This window comes from Hyaena hyaena, unplaced genomic scaffold (genome assembly GCF_003009895.1).
Source record: "Hyaena hyaena isolate Hyena2069 unplaced genomic scaffold, ASM300989v1 scaffold_487, whole genome shotgun sequence".
Classification (NCBI taxonomy): domain Eukaryota; kingdom Metazoa; phylum Chordata; class Mammalia; order Carnivora; family Hyaenidae; genus Hyaena; species Hyaena hyaena.
In genome coordinates, this window is record NW_024081118.1 from 1,289,722 (window position 1) to 1,317,250 (window position 27,529).

General features: G+C 46.5%; 1 protein-coding gene across 1 annotated transcript in view; it reads left to right on the plus strand.

The window, feature by feature from the left end:
* Positions 1 to 27,529, plus strand: part of PDGFD (platelet derived growth factor D) — a 96,602-nt gene that overhangs the window by 24,728 nt on the left and 44,345 nt on the right. Inside the window, exons 3-4 of the mRNA XM_039254382.1 lie at positions 3,523 to 3,709; positions 6,616 to 6,796. Coding sequence (XP_039110313.1) covers positions 3,523 to 3,709; positions 6,616 to 6,796 — 368 coding nt within the window. The remainder of the gene's footprint in view (positions 1 to 3,522; positions 3,710 to 6,615; positions 6,797 to 27,529) is intronic.

Here is a 27,529-nt window from a genome sequence, read left to right on the forward strand (position 1 = left end):
TATTTCATATTTTTGTAGCTCAGCAGCTCCCACGATGCACTGGTTCAAGGTGTGTGCTCTGAAGATAGACTGCCCGATTCCCCACTAGCTTTGTGCCCTCAAGGTTACAAGTTTCTCCAGTGCTGCTTCCTTGGTCAAGAGGGGGTATTTACCAATATCATGGGGTCGTTGCAAAGAATGAATGAAGTAGTGTACACTTATTGGGGTGCCTGGCACTTAATAATTGCTCCGTCGATGTTTGCTATGCTTGGACACCACAGTGAATGCTTTTGTTCCGAAGGGTGACTTCATATATAGGACTTAGTCATTCAGGGTAAACCCGGGATGTTGGGGTCTGTACCATAACTCATTATAACTCGTCTGCTAAAAATAGCCCTGAGTCAGCACGAAGTTATAAGTTAAGTGCAAACAGTATGATTCACAAGTCAGAGCGGATTACAGATAGCAAAGGGTCTAAAACGGCCTTTCCCAAAGTTAAGACTAAGAAAGAACACCTACAGCAGAGTGGTTGAAAGCAACAGGTCGGGGGGCGGAGAGCCTGGGTTTGTGCTCTGACTCCATTCTTTACCAGCTCTGTGACTTTAAATAAATTACTTGGCCTCTCTGTGCCGCAGAATCTTCACCTGTGGAATGGTAGTAATAACTGTGTTGGAGAGTTGTTATAAATGCTCACATGTACAAACTCACATACACACATTCACACACACACACACACACAGTGTCCTATATGTAAAGAGTTTCTCCCGCAAATGAAACATGAAGAGTGCTTCAACAGTGCCTGGCCCAAAGGAAGCCTAGAAACCGAGTCGCTATCATTCATGTGTGTGTATATGTATATTTTTGGCAGGATTTTGATTTTTAAGGGGAAAATCACGATACTTGAGAAAATTTTTTGCCTTCAGGTTGATATAATTGGAGACAGTGCAATATAGGTCGGTGGTAATTTTCTAATACTGGAAATCAGTTTTGTCGTAACCAAACTGTGTCAGAAGGAAACTCCACCCCCACCACCGCTCTCTTAAAAATATAACGAGCATCTCCTGGGGTGCCTGGGTGGCGCAGTCCATTCAGCGGCCGACTTTAGCGTCACATCTCACGGTTTGTGAGTTCAAGCCCCACATCGGGCTCTGCACTGACGGTGCTGAGCCTGCTCAGGATTCTTCTCTCCCTTTCTCTCTGCTCCTCCCCCACCCACTCATGCCCTCTCAAAAGAAATAATAAAAATATTAATTTAGAGAAATATTAAGCAAATGACAGTAAAGGAAGTACGGCATGAATTGTGAAGGTAAATCTCTACTGACCCAAGTCTTCAAAACAGTGCAAAACATTACATTCAGACTCTGTGCTCAGTAATTGATTGTGGATTGACTGGCCGATGGTTGACATTTCTCTTTCTAGCCACCAGCCCTCAGCCATTTCCTAAGAGCCTGATGACAGTTGAGCAGACAGGTGATTTTCATGGCTGTATTTGCAGCATAGGGTTAAGGGAAGGGTCAGCTGGGAAGAATGTTTCCCCGGGGAAGGTGTGTGGCTGGGCTCGCTGGACGGGCTGCGGAGCTGTGCTCTCGCATCCTAGGTTCAAGTCACCAGCTCCCGCCAGCTCCCCGTGCCCTTCCTGGTACTGTCCACGTAGCTCTAACTGGGCAAACGCAACACGGTAAACGCTGAATGAGTGGAAGGAAAAAAGCTGCAGTCCCCGCACACGCGCCAGAACATTTGTGAAGGGGAAGACACTTCTGCATCTCGTGGGCTCCGTCCGCCTTCCTGCCTCTGGTGTTGGGAGCCTTGCCAGCCACCCTCAGCAGGCCAGCCTTCGGAGGTTTCCACCAGCAACCTGAGCCGCCCTGACCCGGCTTGCTGAATTACAGGCCTCCGAGTGCACGCTTGCAGGCGAGTGCAAATAGACTGTGGCAGGGGGCCCACTCCCAGCAGGCTCTGTGCCACCAGAGTCCAAACTGCAGAGAGCGCTGCACATTGGGACGCATGTACAAACCGACCCACCGTGGGCTGCCCTGCCGACACAGAGCTCCCAGACTTAGGTCACAGTTCACGGCTTGCAGGCACGGCTCCTACCACTGCCTTCCGACGCCAGCCGCAGATTTTGGGGTGCCATGAGCCCGTACTTACCAACCGGCTACTGATTCAGGGTCCCCCGTAAGCCCATCAGGTTTGGTAATTTGGTAGAACAACTTGCAGAGCTCAAGAAGGCCCTGGAGTTACACTGGCAGTTTTACTACTAAGTTTTGTTATAAAGAGTACATTTCAGGATCAGCCCCACGAAGACACATAGGGTGAGCTCTGGGGTGGGGGGGGTCCCAAGCGTGAAGCGCCCCCTAGCTCGTCCACGCGCTCCACCAGCCGGGAGGTTTACCTCAGCCTCTGTGACCAGATTTTCTACTGGGGTTTCATTCTGCAGGGCGGGGCGTGGGGGGGTGCGCTGTGATGGGACCGGACTCCGTGTCCAGTGCTCCTTTCCTCCAGGGAGGTGGTGAGGTCAGACTGATGCCAGGGCCCGAGCCCTCTCCCCGTCACTACGCGGTTGGGTCGGTCTTACTGTACAGCCCCCTCTCTGCCCCAAAACTATTCAGGGGTCCGCAGTGAACTGCCTCAGCAGTGTAAACCCAGATGAGGTCCCTGGGACCCATGAGGAATAACAAAGGCCCTTCTGTCACGTGGTCTTGGAAGGGTCTAAGGGGGTCGGAGTTCCCTCTCAGGAATCTGGGAGAAAGTCCACACAAGTTCAGACACACAGAAAATACAGGACTTGGGCTTGTGAGTCACCAGAAACTAAGGCAAAGAACTAATGACTTTTACGATGGAGAAACCACTGGAAAATGAGTAGTCGTTAAACACCATTCGATCCCTTCATGTTGTTCACTCACTTGTTCATTTGATCAGTATTTCTGGAGTCAGCCTGGGCGCCTTGCTGAAGCGATATTGTCACACCGTCAGGGCAGAGAAGAACAGAGCTGTTGTTTTGGTTTCGGGTTTTTTTAAAAAATATTTTTAAATGTTTTATTTATTTCTGACAGAGAGAGAGAGAGAGAGAGACAGCGTGAGCAGGGGAGGGTCAGAGAGAGAGGGAGACACAGAATCTGAAGCAGGTTCCAGGCTCTGAGCTGGCAGTCAGCACAGAGCCTGACACGGGGCTCGAACCCACGAGCCGTGAGACCATGACCTGAGCCGCAGTCGAGCACTTAACTGACCGAGCCGCCCAGGCGCCCCATTATTTACTGAGGTTACTATCGATCTAAATGAACCTGAGTTCTCAGGTAACCGTTCGTTTTCCTTGTCAAAAACTACGTGAAACAAGGACTCCGAGCACAAGCGCGCGGTCGGGGCCGGTGGGGTAGGAGAGTCTGTTATGTGTGGAACCACGTTGTTAGACGGGATCAAGACGTGTCTTAGCGTGTGATGTCTTAAACTGTTCTTTTTTGTTTGTGTGTTTGCTTTCTTGTGATTGGGACAACATACTAATTTCTACAAGTTTGTGACTACTAACAGAGAGCAATCACCTCACAGACTTGTACCGAAGAGACGAGACCATCCAGGTGACGGGAAATGGCCACGTCCAGAGCCCCCGCTTCCCCAACAGCTACCCCAGGAACCTGCTCCTCACGTGGCGCCTGCTCTCCCGGGAGAAGACGAGGATACAGCTGGCCTTCGACAACCAGTTTGGATTAGAGGAAGCGGAAAACGATATCTGCAGGTGAGTGGGGACAAGCGTGGCTCCGGGGTCACGTCCAAGGGGAACAAAGGATGGGTATGAAACCTCACACCAGGCCTCCCTTGGGGGACCCACCCGGATCCGAGCAGACAGAATCCCGCAGGGCACAGGCGGCCTCGGCAGGGGGCCTGGTCACGAAACCCAGGGACACACCGCAGAGCCAGGCTGCAGGGCCGCCGGGCAAGGGGAGTCCGGAGGACCTTTTCTCTCTCTTTTTTTTTTTTAAATGTTTTTATTTATTTCTGAGAGACAGCAAGGGGCAGAGAGAGAGGGAGACATAGAATCTGAAACAGGCTCCAGGCTCTGAGCTGTCAGCACAGAGCCCGATGCAGGGCTCAGACCCACGAACTGTGAGATCATGACCTGAGCAGCCAAAGTCGGACGCTTAACCAACTGAGCCACCCAAGCACCCTAGAGGGCCCTCTCTTGGCCAGGCCTCGAGCTGGTAGATGCACCCAGTACCCTACGTCACCCGCGACCACGTCACGTGGCTCTGGGGCAAGCCGGCCATGGGCTGTAAGGAACGTCCAGCCCTGCAGGGCTCTGGTCATTGTAACCCACGCACAGGAAGACAGTGACAGCGAGGGCCATGTCAGGGCCTTACCCTGACATCCTGGGCCTCAGAGAAGAAAGAAACATCACCTGCCCTCAGACGGTCCGTTTCCTGTCCTTTCCGGGTTTAGCAGAAGACCAGATCTCTTCTTGACCGTCTTCCCCTTGTAAGCAGTGAGCAGAGAACGCCCTGCCTGTTCTTTGTCTGCCCACAGCATAGTCACTTCATTAGTACGGAGGCGACAGGGAGGATTTTCTGTCCCTTCTGCACCTGCCTGCAGGCCCCGGGCCCCACACTGCCCACGCTCTGCTGAGCTGTATCTTCCTTTGAATCATAAAAGAGGGTGCCTCAAATTTGGCTGTCCTCTGTCACATGTGTGTTATGCTGACAGCTTTTATTATGTTGCTGTGTTTTCAAGAATGGCAGCAGTGACCCGTCCTGTGCGGGGCCACAGCAGGTCACGTATGCCGGAAAGCAGAGCCAGATACGGGCGGCAAGAGCCAGACCCAGTTTACAGGAGAACCAACCCCAGTGGGCCTGTGTCTTCCCGCCCCGGAAGGGAGAACTGCTTTCTGGGCTGCAAGAAGAGTTGGCGCGAAAAAAATTGTTTTGAGGACTGTAAAAGGTGACACGTGACAGGGAGGCCGGGTCGCGCTGCGGAGCTGAGATTTTGATCCTGCCTCCAGACCTTGAAAATGGAAGACGCTAAGGGTGCTTTCCTCTCTGGACCTTTCATCAGCTCCACTTGCATCGCAAAATTTATGGAGGCAAATAGAGGAGTAAGAGGCGGGGAAGGAGAGAGGAAGGAGGGAACGAGATCAGAGCCTCGAGCCTCCCAGACACTGACTTCATCCCGAGGAAAAACCAAGCCATGTATTTTCAACAAAACGTGAAAGTGACCGCGCTGGTGTTACTAACAAAGTTTCAGGTACACTCGTTCTTCTGCAGTAGCTCTGATTTACAGCTACTGTATATAAAATGCAATGCAATTGATTTCCTAGCCATCTGTTCACAAGCCTCCTTGATGTTTACATTGTAATGTTTTATTGCTTGAATAATGATTCTTTGTGAGTGCCTCTCACCTTCCAAGCACCATATGAACATTAAGTAATTAATTTATACAGCACCCAAGAGATACCCAGCCATAGAGTTTGTATAAACCTCTTACTTTGCTCAGAAGGAAACTGAGGCAACAGAACAGGAGGGTCCCCCCCCCCCAAGCACTGTCAACGAAGCATAGTCACGATGTCATCGGGCTCACCCTGGCCTTACACGACCCCGCCCGGTCCAGTAGGAGCTCTGTGCGCCTCGTGGACTTTCTCCGTATCCAGCTGCCATGTTTCTCCAGCTGATCCCGCCGGGCAGTCGTGCAGAAGAAATCAAGTGGGTTGAGTCTCCCGCCACGTTCACCCAGAGTGCCCATCCTCTGCGTTGTGACTGTAGCATTCAAAGTCATTTGGGGAGAGGCAGAGTAAGAACTGAAAGCAGATAGATAGTTCAGCTCACAGTGAAATGTCTCAAGATTTGGAGCGTCTGAAAATAAGGTAAATGGATGGTCCTCGGAGGCTGTTCGCTGCGCCCCTGCAGACAGCCTGCTGTGCGATGGGAAGGTTACGTGGAACATGGAAAGAGGCCTTCCCCACCTGTCAGCCCGGCATTCTGTGGTTCCCCCAGCGTCAGAGCAGCACCGTGACCTTCGGCTCGTCCACACCCTGGTTTAACCAGATATTTCCAGTATTGCCCAGGGCACTTCCCTCCCCCAAGTCGGAATGCTTTTCAAATCCTATTTTGATAGGATCCTTGCAAAAGACAGTTTCCAAAAGGGAAGAGTGGTGTTTATTTTATTTTACTATTTATTTTCTTTAATGAGGTAGAATAAAATGCTGATTCTACATGCTGTATAGATACAGATAATCTCTTCAGGGAGCACTGGATGTGGTGAATTAATTAAAAGTGGGAATTTGAAAACCTTTAGTAAATATTTGGGCATATAATTAAAGCTGGATCTCCAAAAATAGGACAACAGATTATAATTATTACTTTTCCTAGGAAACCCTTATAAGGCAGATGCTCAGGAAGTGGCCCATTTTGATTATTGTTGATTTGGGAGTGCTCCGGCTAAATGTGCAGAAGCGTTCTTTCAGATTATTGAAGTTTGAATTTGAAAGACGTAACCCAAAGACTAGCTTTCCTTTAAAAATTTCTACAGGCTTTATGTTTCAAGTTAGTCAGTAGGCCGTGAGAAATCACATGTTACTTTTAATTTCTCAGTGAAGTATGAATTTCAAGGTGTCCTGTAATCAGAATGCGTTTGTTTATGTCACATTGAACCTAGGTATGATTTCGTGGAGGTTGAAGACGTGTCTGAGACCAGTACCATAATCAGAGGGCGGTGGTGCGGGCACAGGGACGTCCCTCCCCGGATAACCTCAAGGACAAACCACATTAAAATAACATTCAAGTCTGATGACTACTTCGTGGCTAAACCTGGATTCAAGATTTATTATTCTTTTGTGGTAAGTGTGCTCACCACCCTGTGATTAAGAGCAGACACTGGTTTCATGAAGTATAGAGATCGCTTTCTGTGATTACATGCGGGGGTGTGAGGGTGAGCTTGATTAATTCTCCATGGTTAGCTTCGTTCCCTCCTCACGGCCAGCACGGTTACCGTTTTGGATCTATTAAACCAACCCCTGGGTCTGTGCAGAGTAAATAGAAACAGTAAAATGGTTTATAGTAAAGCAGTGTCACTTCTGGTTCAGCTACAGCAGGGTAAACGCACAGCCAAATAAAAGGCATGTGAGAGCTGAGGATCTTCGGTTCAGAAAGTGGTCTGTGTAATCCCAGCCACAGAGAAGCGTCTGGACGATTTTAGTTTACATTCTCCACACTTGGGAAGGGTCTCTGTTAGGATCATGGATCAGAGTCTGAAAATTCCTGAAGTTCCTAAAGCAGACCCAGAAGTTTGGTTCTGTTGTGTTGGCTCCGCTCGTGCGTGGTTGTGGCCTCACCTCCGCTTCACACCTCCGCTTCACACCTCCGCAGCCGTTCCCGCCTCTGCGTGTTCTCACTGTTGGAAAAAGCTCAGCCTCTTACGGAATCATAATCTCCACTGTAGTCGGGCACGTGCAGTCAGGTGTCTTCTTTACTCGGTCGGTATTAATAAGACACTGTGACATCCCCACTCACTGCCAGACTCTGACGGGTATAGGAGATGCCGAGGTGAGTGGACAGACAGGGTTCCTGAGCCCCTTGGAGCATATAACCTGGTAGGGGGGACAGTTACTTCAACAGCTGTATTAAGGGAGAACAATGAGCAAAGACGAACGTACCGGGTTCTGTGAGTCGGCTCAGGCAGACACTGGGGTAATTTTACTTGTCCGTTATCCTGGATGGCCCTGAACTAGCATGTTGCCTTTTTATTCTCCCCTGAGCACGTTTCATTCCCGTTCAGTTTGTCTCCATCCCTTTTCAAGGTATGGATGTCAAAACCGAACATAGTGTAAGGATGGAGTCTGTGTGTGTTTCCCCCCACTCCGGTGAGTTAAATTTAGGATAGAAAACACCTTTTATCTCTAATGTAGGGTTTTTTTGTTTTGTTTTGTTTTGTTTTTTTGCATTATAGTGAGTTATTAAATGCTAAGTGAATTCTACATCAGAATAAGTGAAAAAATAGCATGAGGTGATGCTGATTCCATTGTAATTTGAAAATAATCCATCAAGCAAGATTTACATTATTGCAAACGCATCAGTGCTGCTCAGCGCTAAAAGTCAAGTGCGAACCTTTGGTTTCTCCTCCTCAGTCTTCTGGCGCCTTCGGTGCCGCACCTGCTCCCTGCCGCTCCCGGGCTCCGCAGGCCTGGCGCGCCGGAATGATGATGGGTAGGCGCAGCGCAAGGCCTTTGGTTGCCTTAAAACATCAAGCACTGTTAGTGCTAATAGGTAGATGTTCTGTGACACTTTATGACTAAGTTGAATGGCTGCAAGTCAGTTAGAAACACCCTAACTCTGATACAATGTCTTTAAGGCAAAATTACTCTTTTTCTGTGGAGAACACAGCACAGGTGTGGATCTGGGGGAGAATGAATGGTCCAGTTTGGAGGTGTTCGAGGTCACGGTGCTGACTCACCTGTCGTTTCCTGGGCAGCGTGAAGCGACATATTGAGCGGCGTCTGCATCTGACTGGAAACTGGCGCCACTCACTCACTCTGCCAGGGCATTCACTTGTGGGCTTTAGGAATGAGAGTACTTATAATATTCTGGGTACTGCCTTACCGGTCTTTAGGTCTGCATTTGTTGACAATAGGTCCAGGCTCCTTTCCTGCTCCTCAAGGCATGGATCAGCTAGAGCCAAAGAGCTTTGGTGGCTGAATTCCAAGATGTAGAATGAGCTTAACCTTCAGGGGTGTGCGGACTATATAGATCTGTGTGACCTTTTTTTTTTTTTAATGTTTATTTATTTTAGAGAGAGAGAGACAGAGCATGAGCAGGGGAGGGGCAGAGAGAGAGACACACATACAGAATTCAAAGCAGGTTGCAGGCTCCAAGCTGTCAGCACAAAGCCCAGCATGGGGCTTGAACTCATGAACCTTGAGGTCATGACCTGAGCTGAAGTCAGACGCTTAACCAACTAAGCCACCCAGGCGCCCCAAAGATCTGTGTGGCTTTTCATAAAACTCTTCCATTTGATTCTTGCTCAGTAGTAATAGATCACTGTGGCTTGACCAGTGTATTGGAAAGATCATTTTATATTATTTTATTTTTTAAAGTGTATTTATTTGCTTAGAGAGGGGGAAGCTGGGGAACAGGAGAGGAGGAGAGAATCCCAAACAGGCTCCATAATGCCAGCACAGAGCCCAATATGGGGCTTGAACCCATGGACCGTGAGATTATGACCTGAGCCAAAATCTAGAGTTGGATGTTCATCCGACTGAGCCACCCAGGCACTACGGGAAGATCATTTGATTTATGTTTAAATTGTTCTTGCAGAGACTTTAAACAGGCAATGTTTGTAAAGTCAAGTGCTACAGAGACTAGGGCTAAAACCTGAAGCTGACCAGCTCTAAGCTAATACAGGGACAAGGGATTAAAAATGGCAAACCCTCTCTAAGTATATCTAAGTTATTGTTTCTACAATATTACCCAGACCCACAAAACTTTGATAAGGGTCACAGGCAGCTGTTTTGCAATGCCTACCTTAGGGCCTGGTAGGATCTAGGGAAATTTGGGCCGAGAATAGTTCCTGAGGAGTGAGTGTGCTCTTGGAAAATGGCGGCTGGCTCTCTGGGTAGGTCAGGCCCACCTCCTCGTCTCTGCCTTGTCACCTGTCTGCTTCGCATGACACATCTTTCTTCCTTGTACCTCAGTGACTCCCTGGATGCACAAGGAGTTTCCCTAGAGTGCGCGTCACAGTGCTCAGGACCACAGGAGTCCTGTGCCGTGGACTCACATCTGTGTGATCTGTGCTCGTCATATGTTTGCAAATACCCAGTCCCGCATGCATCTTTGCTGAATTTTTCATTCCACCAAAGTGTGGGAGACTCATGGTTAACATCAAGATCACTTATTTTTGGTTAGGAGTGGTTCACATGTTACAATTTTGTTTGATGTGCTTGGGATTCCATCTACCTTTTTTTTTTTTTTTTACGGTACCTGTCACAGTCTCTCGTAGACCAAGGCAGCGCAGCCTCAGGGGACCAGGGTTTTGCTGTAAAGCTTGCTTTGAATCGAGTAAGGTTCCCTACTTACTAATGTTAAACAGGTCTCTTACTCTTTGCTTTCTCATGTATAAAATGATGACGGTTGGGGCTGGTGTGAGGTTTTTAAATGATAAGAAATACTTAGTGCCGTGCCTAGGATATAGTAAATGGTCAATAAATATGGTGCTAATTATCCTACCTTTACAATCATTAATTGTGTATATATCTGTCTCTTCCAGATTAATGATGTTTAAAATATTCAACTGAGTAAATTTTAGAGATCTTGTTGGCTTTATTCAATGATTAGTCATCAGGCAGCACACCAGCTAGCCAACAGGAAGGACCTGGAAGACCCGTATAGGCAGAAAGGAGCGGGAACAAGGAAGTTCTGCACCGAAAAAGAGGAGTTCATTATTGCAAGGCTACTTGTTTTTGAAAGACAGCAGGGGTATATCCGCTAAATTATACAACTAGTGCTGATTGTGAGATTCCAGATTGACTGAATTAAGAGTCCATTTTGGGGAAAACCAGAGTATAATTAGGTCTCAGTTTGGTCACATGGCCCTTAGCATGAGTGACTCCATTTTAAGCCTGTTGTCTTATTTTCAGTAATGATAATGAATGGTTCAAGGGCAGGACAAGTATTCTCTTCCTGTGTGTATTCTACACAGTTCCTTATCCATACTTACTAGTGTATTTGTTGAGTTGCCTCTTTCCAGATAAATTATGATTCATTAGCATTGCCTATTTTCATTTTTTGCTCTCCTGCTCAGGCTTTTTTCCTTTATTTCACTCTACTGAGGAGAACAGGTAAACTTCAGAGGGCATAATTAGGCAGAATGGATAATGTTATCAAATCCTTGTTAGCAAGGTGTGATTGTCTAAATAAATTAGGCTCTCCCACTTCAAACTCACTTTGCTGGGGAATGTCAGGAATCTGTTTGTGAAGACCATTAAGTAGGACATTGGAAAGGTATCCAGTTACAGGGCTCCCAGTGGATTTCCAGAAGGCCACAGGCATGGGTATGAAGCTCAGCTCTCCCGTTGACTACATTTCTTTCTCTGTAACATGATGATCATACTGCCTGACGTTAAGTAGTTGTGAGGATTAAATTAGAGAACTTTTGGGGCACCTGAGTAGCTCAGTCAATTAAACTTCCACCTTCAGCTCAGGTCGTGATCTTGTGGTCTGTAGGTCTGAGCCCCGCGTTGGCCTCTGTGCTGACAGCTCAGAGCCTGGAGCCTGCTTCAGAGTCTGTGTCTCCCTCTCTCTCTGACCCTCCTGCCTTGCACTCTGTCTTTCTTTCTCTCAAAAAATAAATAAACATAAAAAACATTTAAACTAGGGAACTTTTATCTACTATTCTGCCTGGAACTTATTAACTACTCAGATAACTGCTCTTCTTCTTATGGTCATCATGATGGGTATTATCAGCATATCCGATGCCAGGTGAACATGGCATTTATGTGCTGACAGCCCAGCTGTCAGTGTGGAGGTCAGCGTGCAGGCACGAGGATACACACCTCTGACCCTAACCCACTGCCTTGGTCCGCAGTAAAAGTATTTTATTGCACATTGTAACAAGCATAAAAATGTTTATTTGTGTGAGTTTGTATGTGGCGCACACATGTGTTTAATGTAAGGGTCATTTTTTTTAAAAAAAAAAAAATCAAAAACAAAAAATTAAGTCATTTTAAAGCTATTCAACAACTTTCCTTTCTGGGGCACCTGGGTGGCTCAGTTGGTTAACCATCCAACTTCAGCTCAGGTCATGATCTCACGTTTGTGGGTTCAAGCCCCACGTCAGGCTCTGTGCTAACAGCCAGCTCAGAGCCTGGAGCCTGCTTCCGATTCTGTGTCTCCCTCTCTCTCTGACCCTCCCCTGCTCATGCTGCCCCTCTCTCTCTCTCTCTCTCTCTCTCTCTTTCTCTCTCTCTCAGAGATAAAAAATTTTTTAAAAAACCACTTTCCTTTCTTTATGAAAAAATTCTAGTTTATTTCATTACGTGAAATCTGCTAGTACCTATTATGAACAATTAAAAAGCAATTTTATCAGACCAGTTGCTTAACTATATATCTCTGTAGTTTGAATGAATTTCATGCAGTGCAGTTAAGATTTCCATTGAGATTGAGGGGGAAAACTGAGAGCTTCCCCCATGAGATCAGGAACACGACAGGGATGTCCAGTCTCACCACTGTTTTTAACATAGTGCTGAATGAAGTCCTAGCATCAGCCATCAAACAGCAAAAGGAAATAAAAGGCATCAGAATTGGCAAAGAAGTCGAACTTTCACTTTTCGCAGACGACATGATACTCTCCATAGAAAACCTGACAGACTCCCCCAGAAGCCTGCTAAAACTGATCCATGAATTCAGCAAAGTTGCAGGGTACAAAATCAATGTAGAGAAATCAGTTGCATTTTTATACGCCAACAATGAAGCAGCAGAAAGAGAAATCAAGAAGCTGATCCCATTCACAATTGCACAAAAAAATCATAAAATACCTAGAAATAAACCTAACCAAGGATACAAGAGATCTGTATGATGAAAACTATAGAAAACTTAGGAAGGAAGTTGGAAAAGACACAAAGAAATGGAAAAACATTCCATGCTCCTGGATAAGAAGAATAAATAGAGTTGAAATGGCATTACTACCCAAAGCAATCTACACATTCAGTGCAACCCCAATCAAAATTGCACCGGCATTCTTCTCAGAGCTAGAACAAACTATTCTAAAATTTGTATGGAACCACAAAAGACCCTGAATAGCCCAAGCAATATTGAAGAATAAAACCAAAATGGGAGGCATCACCATCCCAGACTTTAGCCTCTACTACAAAGCTGTCATCATCAAGACAGTATGGTTTTGGCACAAAAACAGACACATAGACCAAAGGAAAAGAATAGAGAACTCAGAAATGGACCCACAAATGTATGGCCAATTAATCTTTGACAAAGCGGGAAAGAGTATCCAATGGAAAAAAGACAGCCTCTTTAACAGATGGTGCTGGGAGAACTGGACAGCAACATGCAGAAGAATGAAACTAGATCATTTTCTCACACCATGCACCAAAATAAATACAAAATGGATGAAGAACCTGAATGTGAGACAGGAAATCATCAAACCCTAGAGGAGAAAGTAGGAAACAACCTCCTTGACCTCCACCGCAGCAATTTCTTACTTGACACATCCCCAAAGGCAAGGCAATCAACAGCAGAAATGAACTATTGGGACCTCATCAAGATTAAAAGCTAATGCACGGCAAAGGAAACAATCCATAAAACTAATAGGCAACCAACGGAATGGGAAAAGATAGTTGCAAATGACATATCAGATAAAGGGTTAATATCCAAAGTATAAGGAACTCACCAAATTCTACACCTGAAAAACAAATAATCCAGTGAAGAAATGGGCAGAAGACACGAACAGACACTTCTCCAAAGAGGACATCCCGATGGCCAACAGACACATGAAATGATGCTTAGCGTCCCTCATCATCAGGGAAATACAAATCAAAGCCACACTGAGATACCACCCTACGCCAGTCAGAGTGGCTAAAATGAACAAATCAGGAGACTCTAGATGCTGGCGAGGATGTGGAGACACGGGCACCCTCCTACACTGTTGGTGGGAATGTAAACTAGTACAGCCCCTCTGGAAAACAGTGTGGAAGTTCCTCAAAAAATTAACAATAGAACTCCCCTATGACCCAGCAATAGCACTGCTAGGAATTTACCCAAGGGACACAGGAGTGCTGATGCATAGGAGCACATGTACCCCAATGTTCATAGCAGCACTCTCAACAATAGCCAAAACATGGACAGAGCCTAAGTGTCCATCAACGGACGAATGGATCAAGAAGATGTGGTTTATCTATAAAATGGAATACTACAAGGCAATGAGAAAGAATGAAATCTGGCCACATGTAGCAACATGGATGGACCTTGAGGGTGTTATGCTGAGCGAAATAAGTCAGGCAGAGAAGGACAGCTACCATATGTTTGCACATATAGGAGGAACTTAATGGAGGGCCATGGGGGAGAAGAAGGGGGAAATAGTGGGGGAGAGGGAGGGAGGCAAACCATGAGAGACTCTTGAATGCTGAGAACAAACTGAGGACTGATGGGTAGCGGGGGAGGGAAGGGGGGTGATGGCCATGGAAGAAGGCACTTGTGGGGATGAGCACTAGGTGTTATATGGAAACCAACTTGACAATAAACTATTAAAAAAAAAGAGAGATTTCCATTGAGATTGAATCTTTGCATGCATTGTGGTTTTGCAGTATAAATGATTATTCCAAATAGAAGAAGAAAAGGAAGAAAGGAAAGAAGAGGAAACAGGAGGGAATACCCAGGAGCTGAATAAGATGGGATTCCCAATTAAAACAAATTTTGCAGATTCTAATTTTGTTAACTAAAACTTACCAGTTGGTTAAAGAAAAACAAACTAATGGTGTGGGCAGGTCACCCTTCCTCCCCACCCCGAACTCTCAGGGCTGGAGAGTGAAGGACACCTTCCCTTTCTGTGTAAAACATGTGGAAATGCTATGTTAATGTTCCCAGTCAGATGGGAATGTTGACACTCTGAACACGTATGGTGCTCTGGCCACACAGCCCCCGCTGTGTGTACAGCAGGACAGCTGTCCCCGTCACTTTCTTCCTTTCATATGCGTCCTACTGTAGGCATGGGGGCTGTCACATTGTTGACTGAATACCTCCTGTGAGCCAGACCCGGCTCCACCCAGCGCCCTGGATGGAGATCCATCCTGGAAAAGACAAGCCAAGTGTGTCTCCCAGAGGAGCTCCCCTGGTAGTGGGAAGAAACACAATAAATGCATAAATCAATAGGGAAACGAACAAATTATTTGCAGTTCAGTAAAGGTAGTAATGGGCGCCCGAAGCGGCATGTCGGGGCTCCCCTGGACGGCCGGGGCGTCGTGGCGGGGGGGCTCCCGTGGACGGCCGGCATCGTGGCGGGGGCTCCCCTGGACGGCCGGGGCGTCGTGGGGGGGGGGCTTGCCCGGACGGCCAGGGGAGAAAAGAACCGCCGATCCTAAGGCCCTGAAACAGAAAAGGGGAGACTGGTGGGACAGTAGCAGTTCGCCATGCAGGCCTGGCAGGGGGCAGACGTGAGAGGGGAGAGCTCACCGCCCGCAGACCAGCGTGAGACGGATGTCCCAGCCCAGCGCCGGAGTCGTGCGTCCCTCAAGGCCCCAGCACTTGGACCAGGGGCCGCTAAGTTCAGACACCGAGTGTCAACGTGGCTGCACGCTGTAGGCATGGGCAGATAAATGTTCTTAGTGAAATTTTCCAAATGCCTTGAAGTTTCGCTAATTACATACAACGTTTTGAGGAGGCTGGAGTCTCTTAGGAAGGGGTGAATGAACTCGGTGTTTTAATCAGATCGCTTTCCTAAAACCTTAACACATAGTGAGGACTTTAATAGAATTCGTGAGAGACTGAAGAGCAAACTTTAGCAGAATCTTGGAGTGAAGGATAATTTCTGGAAGGGTGTGGCTGCTTCTGGAAGCAAATTGTGGGTGACGGCCATGAAGGGCGAGTTGAGCTCTTGCAGGAGGTGGGGGTATGGAACAGAGGAGGAGGAGGAGGAGGTAGATAAAAAAAAAAAAGAGAGGGGCGCTTGGGTGGCTTAGTCGGTTAAGCGTCCGACTTTCGCTTAGGTCATGATCTCGCGGTTCGTGGGTTCGAGCCCCGCGTCGGGCTCTGTGCTGACTGCCAGCTCGGAGCCTGGAGCCTATTTCAGAGTCCGCATCTCCCTCTCTCTCTGACCCTCTCCTGCCCACGCTGTCTCTCTCTCTCTCTCCTAGAAATAAATAAAAATAAAAAAATAAAAAAAAGAAAAAAAAAGAAAAATGTAGAATGGAGTTGTGGTATCTTAGACGTCTAGTGCTTGGCCAGCCCTCTTATTTTTACAGGTGAGGCAGTGAACACAGGTGACATAAATTTACAAATGAGACCGTAAACCAGAGAGGTTAGGAGTTTGCCTGTGGTCACAGAGCTCACACATAGGCACCGTCTGTGAGCCATGAAAGCTGTGGACCCTCCAAAGAAAAATAAGTGTATCTAAAATTGTACATAAAATCTCGGGGAATACCCACATCTGACCCACGATGTCCCGTGGGTCCATAGAGGCAGAGAGGAGCCTCATGTGTGTTATCTGTGGTTGTTATCTGACTTCAGGGACATTTTCTTCCACATTGACTAGTCCTTTCCAACACAGCGTTTGAATAATCCTTTACTACTGTAATTAATTTTCCTCATAAACCCCATGTGCTGATCACATGAGCAGACGACTCCCTGTGTGCTGAGTAAACACATTTCCAGCTTTGAGAGAGGCTGTTTAATGACACTTGGAGGGCTGTATCCCGTTGATCTAGTATTTAATTATGCGGGCATGCTACAAGTCAGCCTTTGTCCTTGAGAACCAGAAAGCTGTCAAAACTGTAAATGGCTGTGCTTCTTTATATACCTATAACTTTCTCTCCGTAACCGTGCTCTTTGATGCACCAGTATTTTGGTAGCTGGAGCAAAGGAGAAAAATGAAGGAAAAAGCCATTTGACTAAATTAGAAAAGGCTTGCATATTTAGAATATGCCTAAAGCAGAGCAGTATTTCTTTCCTGGAGAGCTATGAAGCGAACCTCCGTAAAAAATATCTGTACATAATGCTCACTTATAAATTCGGCAGATATTTCTGAGAACTCAGTGTGGATAATAAAAAGGAAATGGTAATCCTGTGCGGGAGAAAGGCACCTGGCAATGGCCCTGGGCATCATGGTGATGGCATGTAGGGGGGCATTCGGGGCCGCTGGGCAAGGGGAGCGCTTGACTTCGTGCAGACAGGCATTGCTGGTGGAAGAGAATCCCCCCATGTCTTCCGAGGTTCTGGGTCTGGGACCCCGCAGGTTAGGCCAACAAAAGCGAGAACAACGAGTGAAAAACAAGCATATTAACACGTGTGTCTCACATCCGCTTGGGAGCACTGGGTGATGAGTAGCTCAAAGGGGTGTTGCAGGTGGGGATTATAGAACATCTTAAGTAAACATCTTTGGAGAAGGGGCAAGACAAAGGACATGGGAGCTCGTGGGAGCTGAGGCCAGCTGGTCAGGTTTGTTGGGAAACTTCCTCTGGTGCCACTCTAGGCTGACAAGGGTCCAGAGTTGTCCCTGGTGACGGACTTTGTCCTTCCTGGTAGAGAGGGGAGGGAGGACACCTTTACAAATTTACATCCTGCTTCTAGGAAGGTAGGAGAGGGCAGAGAGCTTGCTCTTCATCTCTTCTGTTCAGTTGCCTTCAGCTCAAAATAATCTTTCTGCCAAAGTGACATATCTTGGGGTCACAGATTCTGTTCCCTTTCACTGGCCTGGGTCAGGCGGGAAGAAACACCCTGGGAAGAGGGTGTTGCCTAAATAAAGGTGCAAAGACAGTACATGCATACAAGGCATGTCAGGATATCCTGTTGAGTTCATTCAGGGTGTTGGAGGTGAAGGTTGCTAACCACGCACTGTACTTCCGTTATTCTAGCCAGTAGAAGAGAGACACAAGAAGCCAAAAAATCACCAAAGAGCAGCTTTATTAACAGTATTCCAAGAAATGCCGAAGCTCAAGACATCCTTGTAAAACTAGAGTTGAGAATGTGTCTGGAACCCAGAACCAGAGGGGTGTGTACTTCTGTGACGAAAGTTCACACCCAGGGGTGCTTCTGAGGAGTCAGGGTCCATAGAAGAGACTGGGGAACACTGAAGAGCCACTCCCACTGTGCGGCGGATGTGGGTCTGGTCACAAATAGTCAAACAGGCAGGAGAGCTGGTGAGGATGGCCAACTCCATGCCCACCTGTACTTCGCAGGTGGGCCCAGGAAGTGGAGGAGAGGGGAGACCCTTCCTCACAGTGGGAGTCAAAGGCAGGCAGCCCAAGAAAGAAACAAGGAAATGAGGAGGAGGGAAGAAGAGAATAAAGGGAAGAAATTTGTGATGAAAGAGACCAAAAATGTTTGTTGATGTCTCCGTATCTGTGAACTGAGGCAGGAATAGAGACAGAAGCGTTTCTCCTACAGAGCAGCCAACAGAGAGCTGTGTGCTCCATGAAGCGTCCAAGCCCACGGTGATCTATGCTTTGGTTTTTCAATCGGTCTTCTTTGGTAACAGTCCTTGGGAACTCAGTCCCTGCACTGTGGCTCTACGGAGAGCTGGTCAACCTGCTCCGTCTCTGTAGGGATCGCTGCTCTGGTAAGTGGAGGTCCCTGGAACTCGAGGGAAACACCAGTCTCCTGTCCTAGCTGAACAAAGGAATCAGAAATTGTTCGTATAGACAAGACTCCTCTGGTCTTGAAAACACTTGCCCGTCATGTTCCCTTCATCTGTGGGAATGTGACCCATTAAGGTTGACCTCCATTCAACATTGCTTCTGTCACCTGTGAAAATACTGAGCTACAGGCTCAAAGTGACTCTTACCTTATTTTGCAGTTGAAAATGGGAGTCAGCCAGGCAAAAAAATAAATAGATAAAAAAGATGAAAAAGGCATGGAGCCACCCCTGAAAGAGAGAGATACATGAACGAAGAATCAGGTAATCATTGCTTCTTGCCTGGGCCCTGCTCATCACTCCCTGATTGGTCTTTCCCCCTTCTGCCCCTCACCTTCAGTTTCCTGTGAAACGTCTCACACAAGAGCCTTCCATGTTCTGACCCCAACGTAACATCCATCCAATTCCCTCTTCTTCCTAACAACCTCCGGGTTTTCCACCTGAAATCCTTGGCATTTAATTTTCATGTCCGTACCTACATCTGTCCTCAAAACTCCTAGCCCTCCTCTCTCAGAGCATATTCATGTCACAACTACTACTGCTTAGCTCCTCAACTGCACATACTTTGTCCCCTCATCAGGCATCCAGATGGTTGGTCCTTTGTCGACGCTGTAGTTTTATAAAGAAAAAATAAGGTACATGTATCCCAGATACTTTGGGAAATGTGTTTAACAGTAATAAAGAAAAAAAGAAAAAACAAACACCAGTTTTCCCGTCACCCAAATATAACTACTATGGACTATTTTGATACGTGTCTTTGGAGTCTTTTTTTAACCCATAAGAACCTTGTACAGGCCTCACTCACTCTCCTTGAGGGCAGCGAGTGGCTTATTCCTGAAGGTCCGTCTCAGAGTATTTTTCTAAGTCGGTCTTGAAATGTTTAATTGAGCTGAACCAGCGAGTATTCATCGAGTTCCTATGATGCATCTGATAGTTTGGAGTAAAAACTATAAAAGCAAATGCCAGAGATTGTAAAGATGCACTAGGGGTGAATTGCCTGTGGTTTTCCAGACCTAAGTCTTACGTTGGTAAGATTTGCAGTCTTACCAACCTACCAATGGCCCTTAGCTGTTTAGGTCCAGGACTCACTGGGCATTGCAGGGGGAGGATGTGAGGGTGGAAGAGTGGGAGCCATTGTTGGGCTCCGAGGTCAAGGGAGCTGTGGAGGGCAAGCAGGTGTTCCACTCTGAAGTCTGTCTCTGCCGCGTGCTCACCTCAAGGAGCATGTCAGTGCATCAGGAGCAGCCTGACTTCAGCAGCTCTCACTTCGCACTGTGCCAGGGTGACATCACAGCAGGCACGGCTGGGGCCCTCTGTTGGTGCATTTTCTGAGCTGACCTTTCTCATGAAGAATGTTAGCAGCCTGGACAGACCACGGGCTTCGTAATAATAGCAAAAATGGGGGTGCCTGGAGGGCTCAGTCGATTAAGTATCCAATTTCGGCTCAGGTCATGATCTCGCAGTCTATGAGTTCAAGCCCCACATTGGGCTCTGTGCTGACAGCTCAGAGCCTGGAGCCTGCTTTGGATTCTGTGTCTCCCTCTGTCTTTGCACCTCCCCTGCTCACATTCTGTCTCTCTGTCTCTCTCAAAAAATAAATAAATGTTAAAAAAATTTTTTTCAGATAATGGCAAAAATGTCTTTGAGGTCTTGACAGTCTCTTATTCTGAGGGTCTTTGCTAAGGCCTCAAGAGCTTTGCAGGTTTTTAAGGCCCCTCAAAGCCATTCGTTTCGTGTTTTTGAGGTTTTCTGTGCAGGACAGAGGATATATGAATCAGGAACACTCAAGTTCACACGTGCGTATGATCTTAGAGACCCAGGACACACATTTAAATTGCCCACGCTGCTGTTTCCTCATTCGCAAAGTCAGAAGGATCCACCTGCATCATAAAACCGGTTGAGGATTACCTGTGAGATGTACGGGCTTGATAAACACTTGGTGTGCAACAGGTGGAACTATTATTATTACTGTTACCATTAAAATGCCTCAGAAGGTTAGAATCTAATTAAGTATTTCCAGGTTAAGAGGTCTTGTGTCTAAGTCCATATGTGCTTCTGTAACAGAATACCTGGATGGCTTAAAATTTTTTATTTTTCAGTTTTGGAGCCTGGGAAGTCCAAGCTCAAGGCAATGGCAGATTTGGCTTGTTGGTTCATAGTTGGTTGTCGTTTTGCTGTAAATTCGCATGGCAGAGGGGTGAGGGAGCTCTCTTTTATTAGGGCACTAATCCCATTCATGCACTTGTCACCTCCACAGGCCCCAGGGCCATCACCATGGGGGGTTGGGTCGCAATATATTAATTTGCAGGGAGGACACAACAGTGAGTGTGCAGCATGTTAAACCGGATGAACACTGGCGATCTTGGCCTAAGAATAAGGTCAGACCTAGGAGCGGCCGTGTGCTGTGATTCTGGTGCGGGGTTGGAAACCTGCGTACGCCCTGAGGCTGATCTGGATCTGGGACAGGCATTGGAAAAGCACCATTAATGGCTCTCTTCCATTACACTAGTTTAGATACACGTTGCCTTTGTCCCTTTTGAACTGATCCTGAAAATAAATATCTGGAAATATGCTTTCAATAGAAAGATTGTAATTTTAGTAGTATATTTGGATTTGAAAAATTCCTTGATGTCACTGCTGTAGGAAGACATTCATTCCTTACCTAATTCTACAAAACACTGTGCAAATAGCATCTAAAATATTCCTGTGGCCCAAACACAAGTCAGATCTCTTAAGCGGTTAGCCGTTCAAGGCCACAAGTACTCAATGCGATCTTCTGGAATTTATTTCCCCCGTGAAATGCTAAAACTGGCTATTTTCATGGAGAAAATTTCAGACACTAAACCTCCAAGTATTTTAACCTGTACAATAAATATCTCTAGAACAGACAAAAAAAGAAATATGAATCTGTAATAGAAACTTACTTCATTTAGTGATAGTGATAACCTAGAGAGAGAGAGAAAGAATCTTAAGCAGGCTCCACACTCACTGTGAGCCCAACACGGGGGACTTGATCCCATAGGAACCTGAGCTGAAATTAAGAGTCAGACGCTTAACCAACCGAGCCACTCAGGTGACCCAGAAAATTTTTTAATTGTTAAAAACTATTTATAAATATGAATGCATAGTCTTAACAAAAATTTTTTTAGAAAGAAAATCAGTTATAAAAGCAGAGCTTTAAATTCAGATTTCAGACCAGCACTTAATTTTGATTTAATTAGTTAGAATAAACAGCTGTAAATGATCCATTTTCTTCTGTGCCTTTTGAAAGAGCTTCTATTGTGTAACAAAAATATATGCTATCATCAATATGAAAACAAAATGGCTATTTCTAAGGTCAGTTGTAGGCAGAATGACAAAGATCTAATGTTTTGTGCCCCCAAAAAGGATTTGGAGTAGTCTACAGCTCTGACTCCCAGCTCATCTCACCTCTGCCCCAAAAGTTCTTTCCTCACAAATGGAAACCACTGTCAGATCTTTCAAGTAGGCCAGGCTCAAATTAATTCTGTAATGAATTCCAGTCACTCCTTTATCTCTGCAGCTTTCTATCTCTACATCAGTTTCAAGCCTGGTCCTGGGCCTGCACATAAGATGGGAAACCTGCCCTCCAGACAGTCAAGTTAAGACAGGGTGATAAGCAGAGGCTGAAATGCAAAGCCAGAGGTTGTGGGAGGGGAGAAGAAAGTCATTGTGCCTCATGGAAAGAGAAGGTGGTCAGGAAATGAGCCACAGAGGGAGCAGTTCCAGGACCAAGGCAAAGGTGGGGACCCACTCAGTCCAAGCAGAGAGAACTAAGTGAGTCACTGACTGAGAACAGCTTACAGCCTTACCCATCCCAAGTTAATTGCATTTAAAACGATAAATCCTAAAGCTAAACGAGTTAAATCAGCCAGAGGCAGTTTAGGCTTAAGCTGTACAGTATGATTTAGGCAGCTTGAAGCATCACAGTTCGAACAAAGTGACTCCTAATCAAGTGTTTGCATTAGAACCATAGAAGGGTTGTTATTTTTTTTAAATTTAGGTGCTCAGAACTTACCTGGGACTTACTGAAATGGAATTCAGGGAAGGGGTGTGCGGAACTCTTCTCTGTGAAAGCCCCTCTGCTGGCTGTGAAGTGCTGCTCCGTTAGGAACTATTTCCTTTGATAAGAATTCTTACCGTATAAGCAGAGCTCCAGCGGTCATACTGTTCTATGATGATACCGTCCCTAAGTTTGCGTCTGCTACTGACTTTGCCTGAATCATGCCGAGTTCACCCTTGCGATTTCACAGCGCTTGTGCGTTGTGGGTGGACATTTCCTGTTGAGGTGTCATGAGGCTAGGGTCACTTCACAGACAGCGATGAGCCTCGCTTGTACCTGTCTGCTTTCCTGCCTTGTCCTGCGATAGTAAGTGTCCCTAAAGGAATTCATGATCCGTAAGCTTCTGGAACACGCCATGAACATCTCCCAGCCCATAGTAGGATGAAACAAGGTAAGGCCTGGGAAAGCACTTTGTAAAATATAAATGCACCACATAGTTTTCAGATATTGTAGAGTGTGCTTCTTAATGCCATTAAAACTGAATTCACACTTACATCATGTAAATATATTTAAGCCCCATAAAGAGACCACTTAATTAGTTCTCTCACTTCCACGCTCCCTTCAAATCAAACAGCATGCCAGCTCATGTCTTCCGTTACTTCATGTCCTATGTGGAGGCGTAGGAGAGGGGCCACTTTAAAAGACGGTATTTGTGTTGTGTCGTGATAATGCTCATGAGAAAGAAAGCAAAACAGCTGCATACCTCATAGACGCCATCCCGGTTCCTGCCCCGTTTGCTTCTGTCGGTAAACCAGATTTCATTTTGCTGACGTCGTTGTTCTGACCTTGACTTAAAATTTCTTCTATTTTGCTATTTAAAAAACATCCGTAGAAGTTCTCCTCCTCTGCTTCTGTAGGGGAAACGCACGTCAGGGTGTCTGGGCGTTTGGGGCCGCACCTGCCGCCGCCCCGTCTCCCCCGGCTCCCAGGCTGGGCGCGCTGGGGGCCTGGGGACGCGTCTATGTGGTTCCTGCCTCTTCTTCCCTCTTCGCATCGATGTGTAACCTTTACTTTCGGTCAACTCTGCTTCTCCGCACATTCAGTTTGAAAGGCTCCTGCCTCCTAATCTAGGCTGGTGGCCTCAGCCATCACACGTTGAAGGAAAAGAAAAATCTCCATACAGAATACGTCACATCACCCTCAAGTACGTGAGTGACGGCTGGGGCCCTCCCAGCCCTGCCCTGGTTTTCCAGGTGGAGGGGACCCGCCTCTCAGCTGCACTTCTAGACGCTATGGTCTATGGGGGGGGACAGACCACAGTGGAGCCACGTCACGCGCATACCGCTCGGCCCGTCTGTGAGACTCACGTCCGCTAACTCCCAAGAGGGTCTGAAGTGGCTGATCCAGAAGAATCATGGAGAACCCGCTGCGTGACCCGCTCCCACTGCTAACGAGCGACGAGCCACAGTGAAGAGAATGGGCGGTAAGGGCGGGCCGAGGACTGGAGGAGGCGCAGGCAGCGCTGTGGCGGGTCCTGGGCGTGGGGGCACCGCCGGCTCCCTGGAGGCCGCAGCCCTCGGGGGGGCGGGGGGGGGAGCGAGGGGCCCGCACAGCGCTCACGGCCTCCGTTTTGAGCCCCCGTCCTGTCCTGCGCGGCTCGGGCCGCGGGAGAAAACATGGGAGGGTACAGGCCTTGTCTCTTCTCTTTCTCTGTGGAAAAGTGCAATTCCCTTTTTAACTTTTAAAAAAAAATTTTTTAATGTTTATTTTTGAGAGAGAGAGAGAGACAGAATCGGAAACCGGCTCCAGGCTCTGAGCTGTCAGCACAGAGCCCGACGCGGGGCTCAGACCCACACACCGTGAGGTCATGACCTGAGCCGAAGTTGGACATTTAACCGACTGAGCCCCCAGGCGCCCTCCCCCCCTTTTTAACTTTTTAATCTCTTTCTCTGGGAGCCCTGTTTTCTCTCTTTCTCTGCCAGTCTGCATACAGCTACCTAATCCCTTCCCTGGGCAACACCCAAGGGTCTCTTTCCTTCCGTGATTCTCTGCCTGCAAGTGTTGTCTCTGAACCCCCCCCTTTCTTCCGCACCCAGCCTAAGAGAACTTTCTGGGCCTCAGATCCAAACAGCTGTGCCGTTCACCTCCTTTAAACCCTTCGGGGATTTCCATGAGCTACGGTAACGGCCACACCTGAGCGGCAGGCATTTTGTGCCTGGTCTCTGCCTGCTCCCCGCTTCGGCCAGGCTCCTCGCTCCCTGCGTCCTGGCACACCCGGCACTCCAGATTTCTAAGAAATCACAGTGTTTATGATCAAATGAGTGGTTATTGTCAGGCTTTGGTGACAGTTATGTTACACATTGGCCAGTTTACTGAAGCTAGACAGACAGAAACTGGGCGCCCCCTTTAGACCTGTCCACACAGCATGCCCAGGTTGCATGTGCTGCATGAAGTAAGTGGAGGGATGCCCACATTTATACCCCTGGAGAGAGGACTGCTTATCCTAATTGACGATGTCTTAACGTGTGTGAATATTTGCCCCATTCCATTTCACCTCCTGTCATTGGCTCGTAGAATCAGATGTGAACCCATCACCGGGACATTCTCAGTAAGGGAGCGTAGAGTGCCTCTTCCTGGGGACAAGAACGGCCTTCTGCTTAGGGCCCTGGAGATGTAAGAGGGGGAGAGCCAACAGGCAGGTGAGTCCAGCGGCTTGCCCTCAACTTGCCACCTTGCTCCAAGCCAGGGCTGGTCCCTCCTCTCCTCTCCCCCAGCCGTGAGATACTAGTGTCTGTCACAGCGGGTAGGGACGGTGGGGTGGGAATCCACTGGCATTGGGCAGGTTATGGACCCAGATTGCTGGTCAGTATTTTACAGTGTGCAGATCACCTCCTTCCCCGGCCCCAGCAGAAATAATTATCCAACCCGATGGGTCAGTAGTGCTGAGTTTGAGAAATTCTGCTCTAAGCCTCGTATATACATCTTACTGCCCAAAACTACCCTTGTCATTTCCTGGAGTATTTTAGAGACAGGGCTTTGAGGAGACATGGGACTGCACAGGACCTGTTAGGACTTCAACAAAAAGGCAGGAAGGGGAGGGGTTTTGCAATGTAAGGGAAAATAGCACAGATCACAGCCTCCCTTAACCATTTCTTCACTTATATGACCCTCTTTACCATGAGCATGCTTTACTCCATGTATTCATGCAGCAAATATTCCCACAACGACCAGTCTGAGGCTGGTGGAACGAACAAAGGACCTGGGCTTCTAAACATTACACCGAAGTGCTCTTTGCTGCCATCTTATTTGTGAAGTAAGAAAGGGCTTTATGGGCGGAGAATTCCTTAAGAGTTTAAATGGGTCTTACCCTGTGATGGAATACAGACACAGAGGTAACGTGCTAGCCTTTGTTCCTTTGCCCAGGTGTTTGAAATGTACAACACACGTCTGTCTAGCCAAGGATTCGATGAGATGTGAATATATATGGAATATAACTGAGATTAGCATAAGTGATTAAGCAGTTATTTTCAATGTGTAAAAACTATCACATATCTCTTCTTTTTTCCCCATAAATTGTCATGCGTATCAATAGACGCTTCTAGCAGAAGAATCGGGGTTTCATAAAATGTAAAATGGTGACATATTCCTAAGTGGCTAAAAGAGAAAATTCTACTACAGGACTGATACCGTAAATAAAATAGCAAAACGCCTTTCTGCTCCCTCATCAGCTCTTAAAGGCAATGAGTTTACAACTAGGTGTATACACTTCTGAGTGCATTGTAAAATGGATTAAAATTCTAAGTGTTTTATTGCTTTTTCCTCCAAGCAGTTTCCTTTTAGAGAGCTCAGGATATTAACTTCAAAGCATGATTTTCATAAAATATAATCCAGGCAAATAACAGGATTTACAAACCAGAGGCCTTTTGCAAAAATAAAATCCAAAGAGACTGAAATAATAAACATAAAACTAAAGCCGGGAAAGGAATATATTCACAAAAGAAGACAGATGCTCAGTGGAAAACACATAACGCTTCCTAAGGCAGAAATGGAAAGCCCTAGTGGATCGTTCATGATAGTCTCCATCACAGCGGTTGTGTAGCTTTCTTTACAAAGGTGTATCTTTGAATACTTTGTCCACTCTTGTGTGAAATGGCTTACAGCATGGCTTTTCCACTCCTTTCACTGTGAGGCCATTCCACAATTTACTACATATCACTATTGGGAAAACTCTGTAGATACAGAGCCTACATTTTTCGTTATTCAATTTCATGCCCTGACTTTTAGTTATTGTCCCCAGGGAGCATTGTAAACAATTCTTTCCCTTCATGGTGATGCATTTTGAATTCTTAGAAATTTGTATCCTATCCCCCTAAGTAACTCTCTGAAAAATTTTATAAGTAGTGTGCATCAAGTACTTAATTCCTGTGTCAACGAACAGTACATTTAGTTTTTATAATCTTGTCTCTCTCCATTTTCCTCAGACTGTTAATCAATCATCTCTTCTACAAATTCCCACAAGTTGGTCAACACCTTATATTAAAGCACTCACAAAACAATTTGGTGATCCGATTCCCATCTCACCAACGCCCTGCACAGACCCACAGTTGATTCTGAGTTTCAAACTGTAGCGCTCTTGTGTTTTGGTGCCTTGGAGGTATCTCAGCAGACCCCTCTGCAGCTCTATCACTCGCTCTATTCACGGTCAAACTCCCCCCTTTAAAACCTCAGGTGCTGTAGGTTCAGTTCTAGACTTAGCGATACCAAAGAAGTCATAACAACTTTTTACAAAAACTCATTTACTCCATATTATATATGATATATTGTAATAGTGACTTGGTATCAATTACTGATATTTAGAGGTGATTTCACTGATTTCTGTGTTCTTTCAAGTATGCGATGTCCTATATCTAATGTAATATTAACTCTTCCATATGAAGAATGTCTGAAAAACACTGCTAACTCTTCCCTGTGCAAGGACCCTATCCATGTGCATTTACCAGTTAGGACCTTTGTCGGGTGAATAATTTAATTCCTCTGAAATGTATGGTGTGTATAATTAGCACAGCCCTTGTTTTTGTTCATTTCTTTAAAATTGATAAAGCATGATCATCTGTATCAGGGAAATGCTTTTAAAATCTTAAGCCTTATTTATATAAATATTTCCTGTTTTATAAGATGATCTTGCCTTTTTACAACATGTCAGTT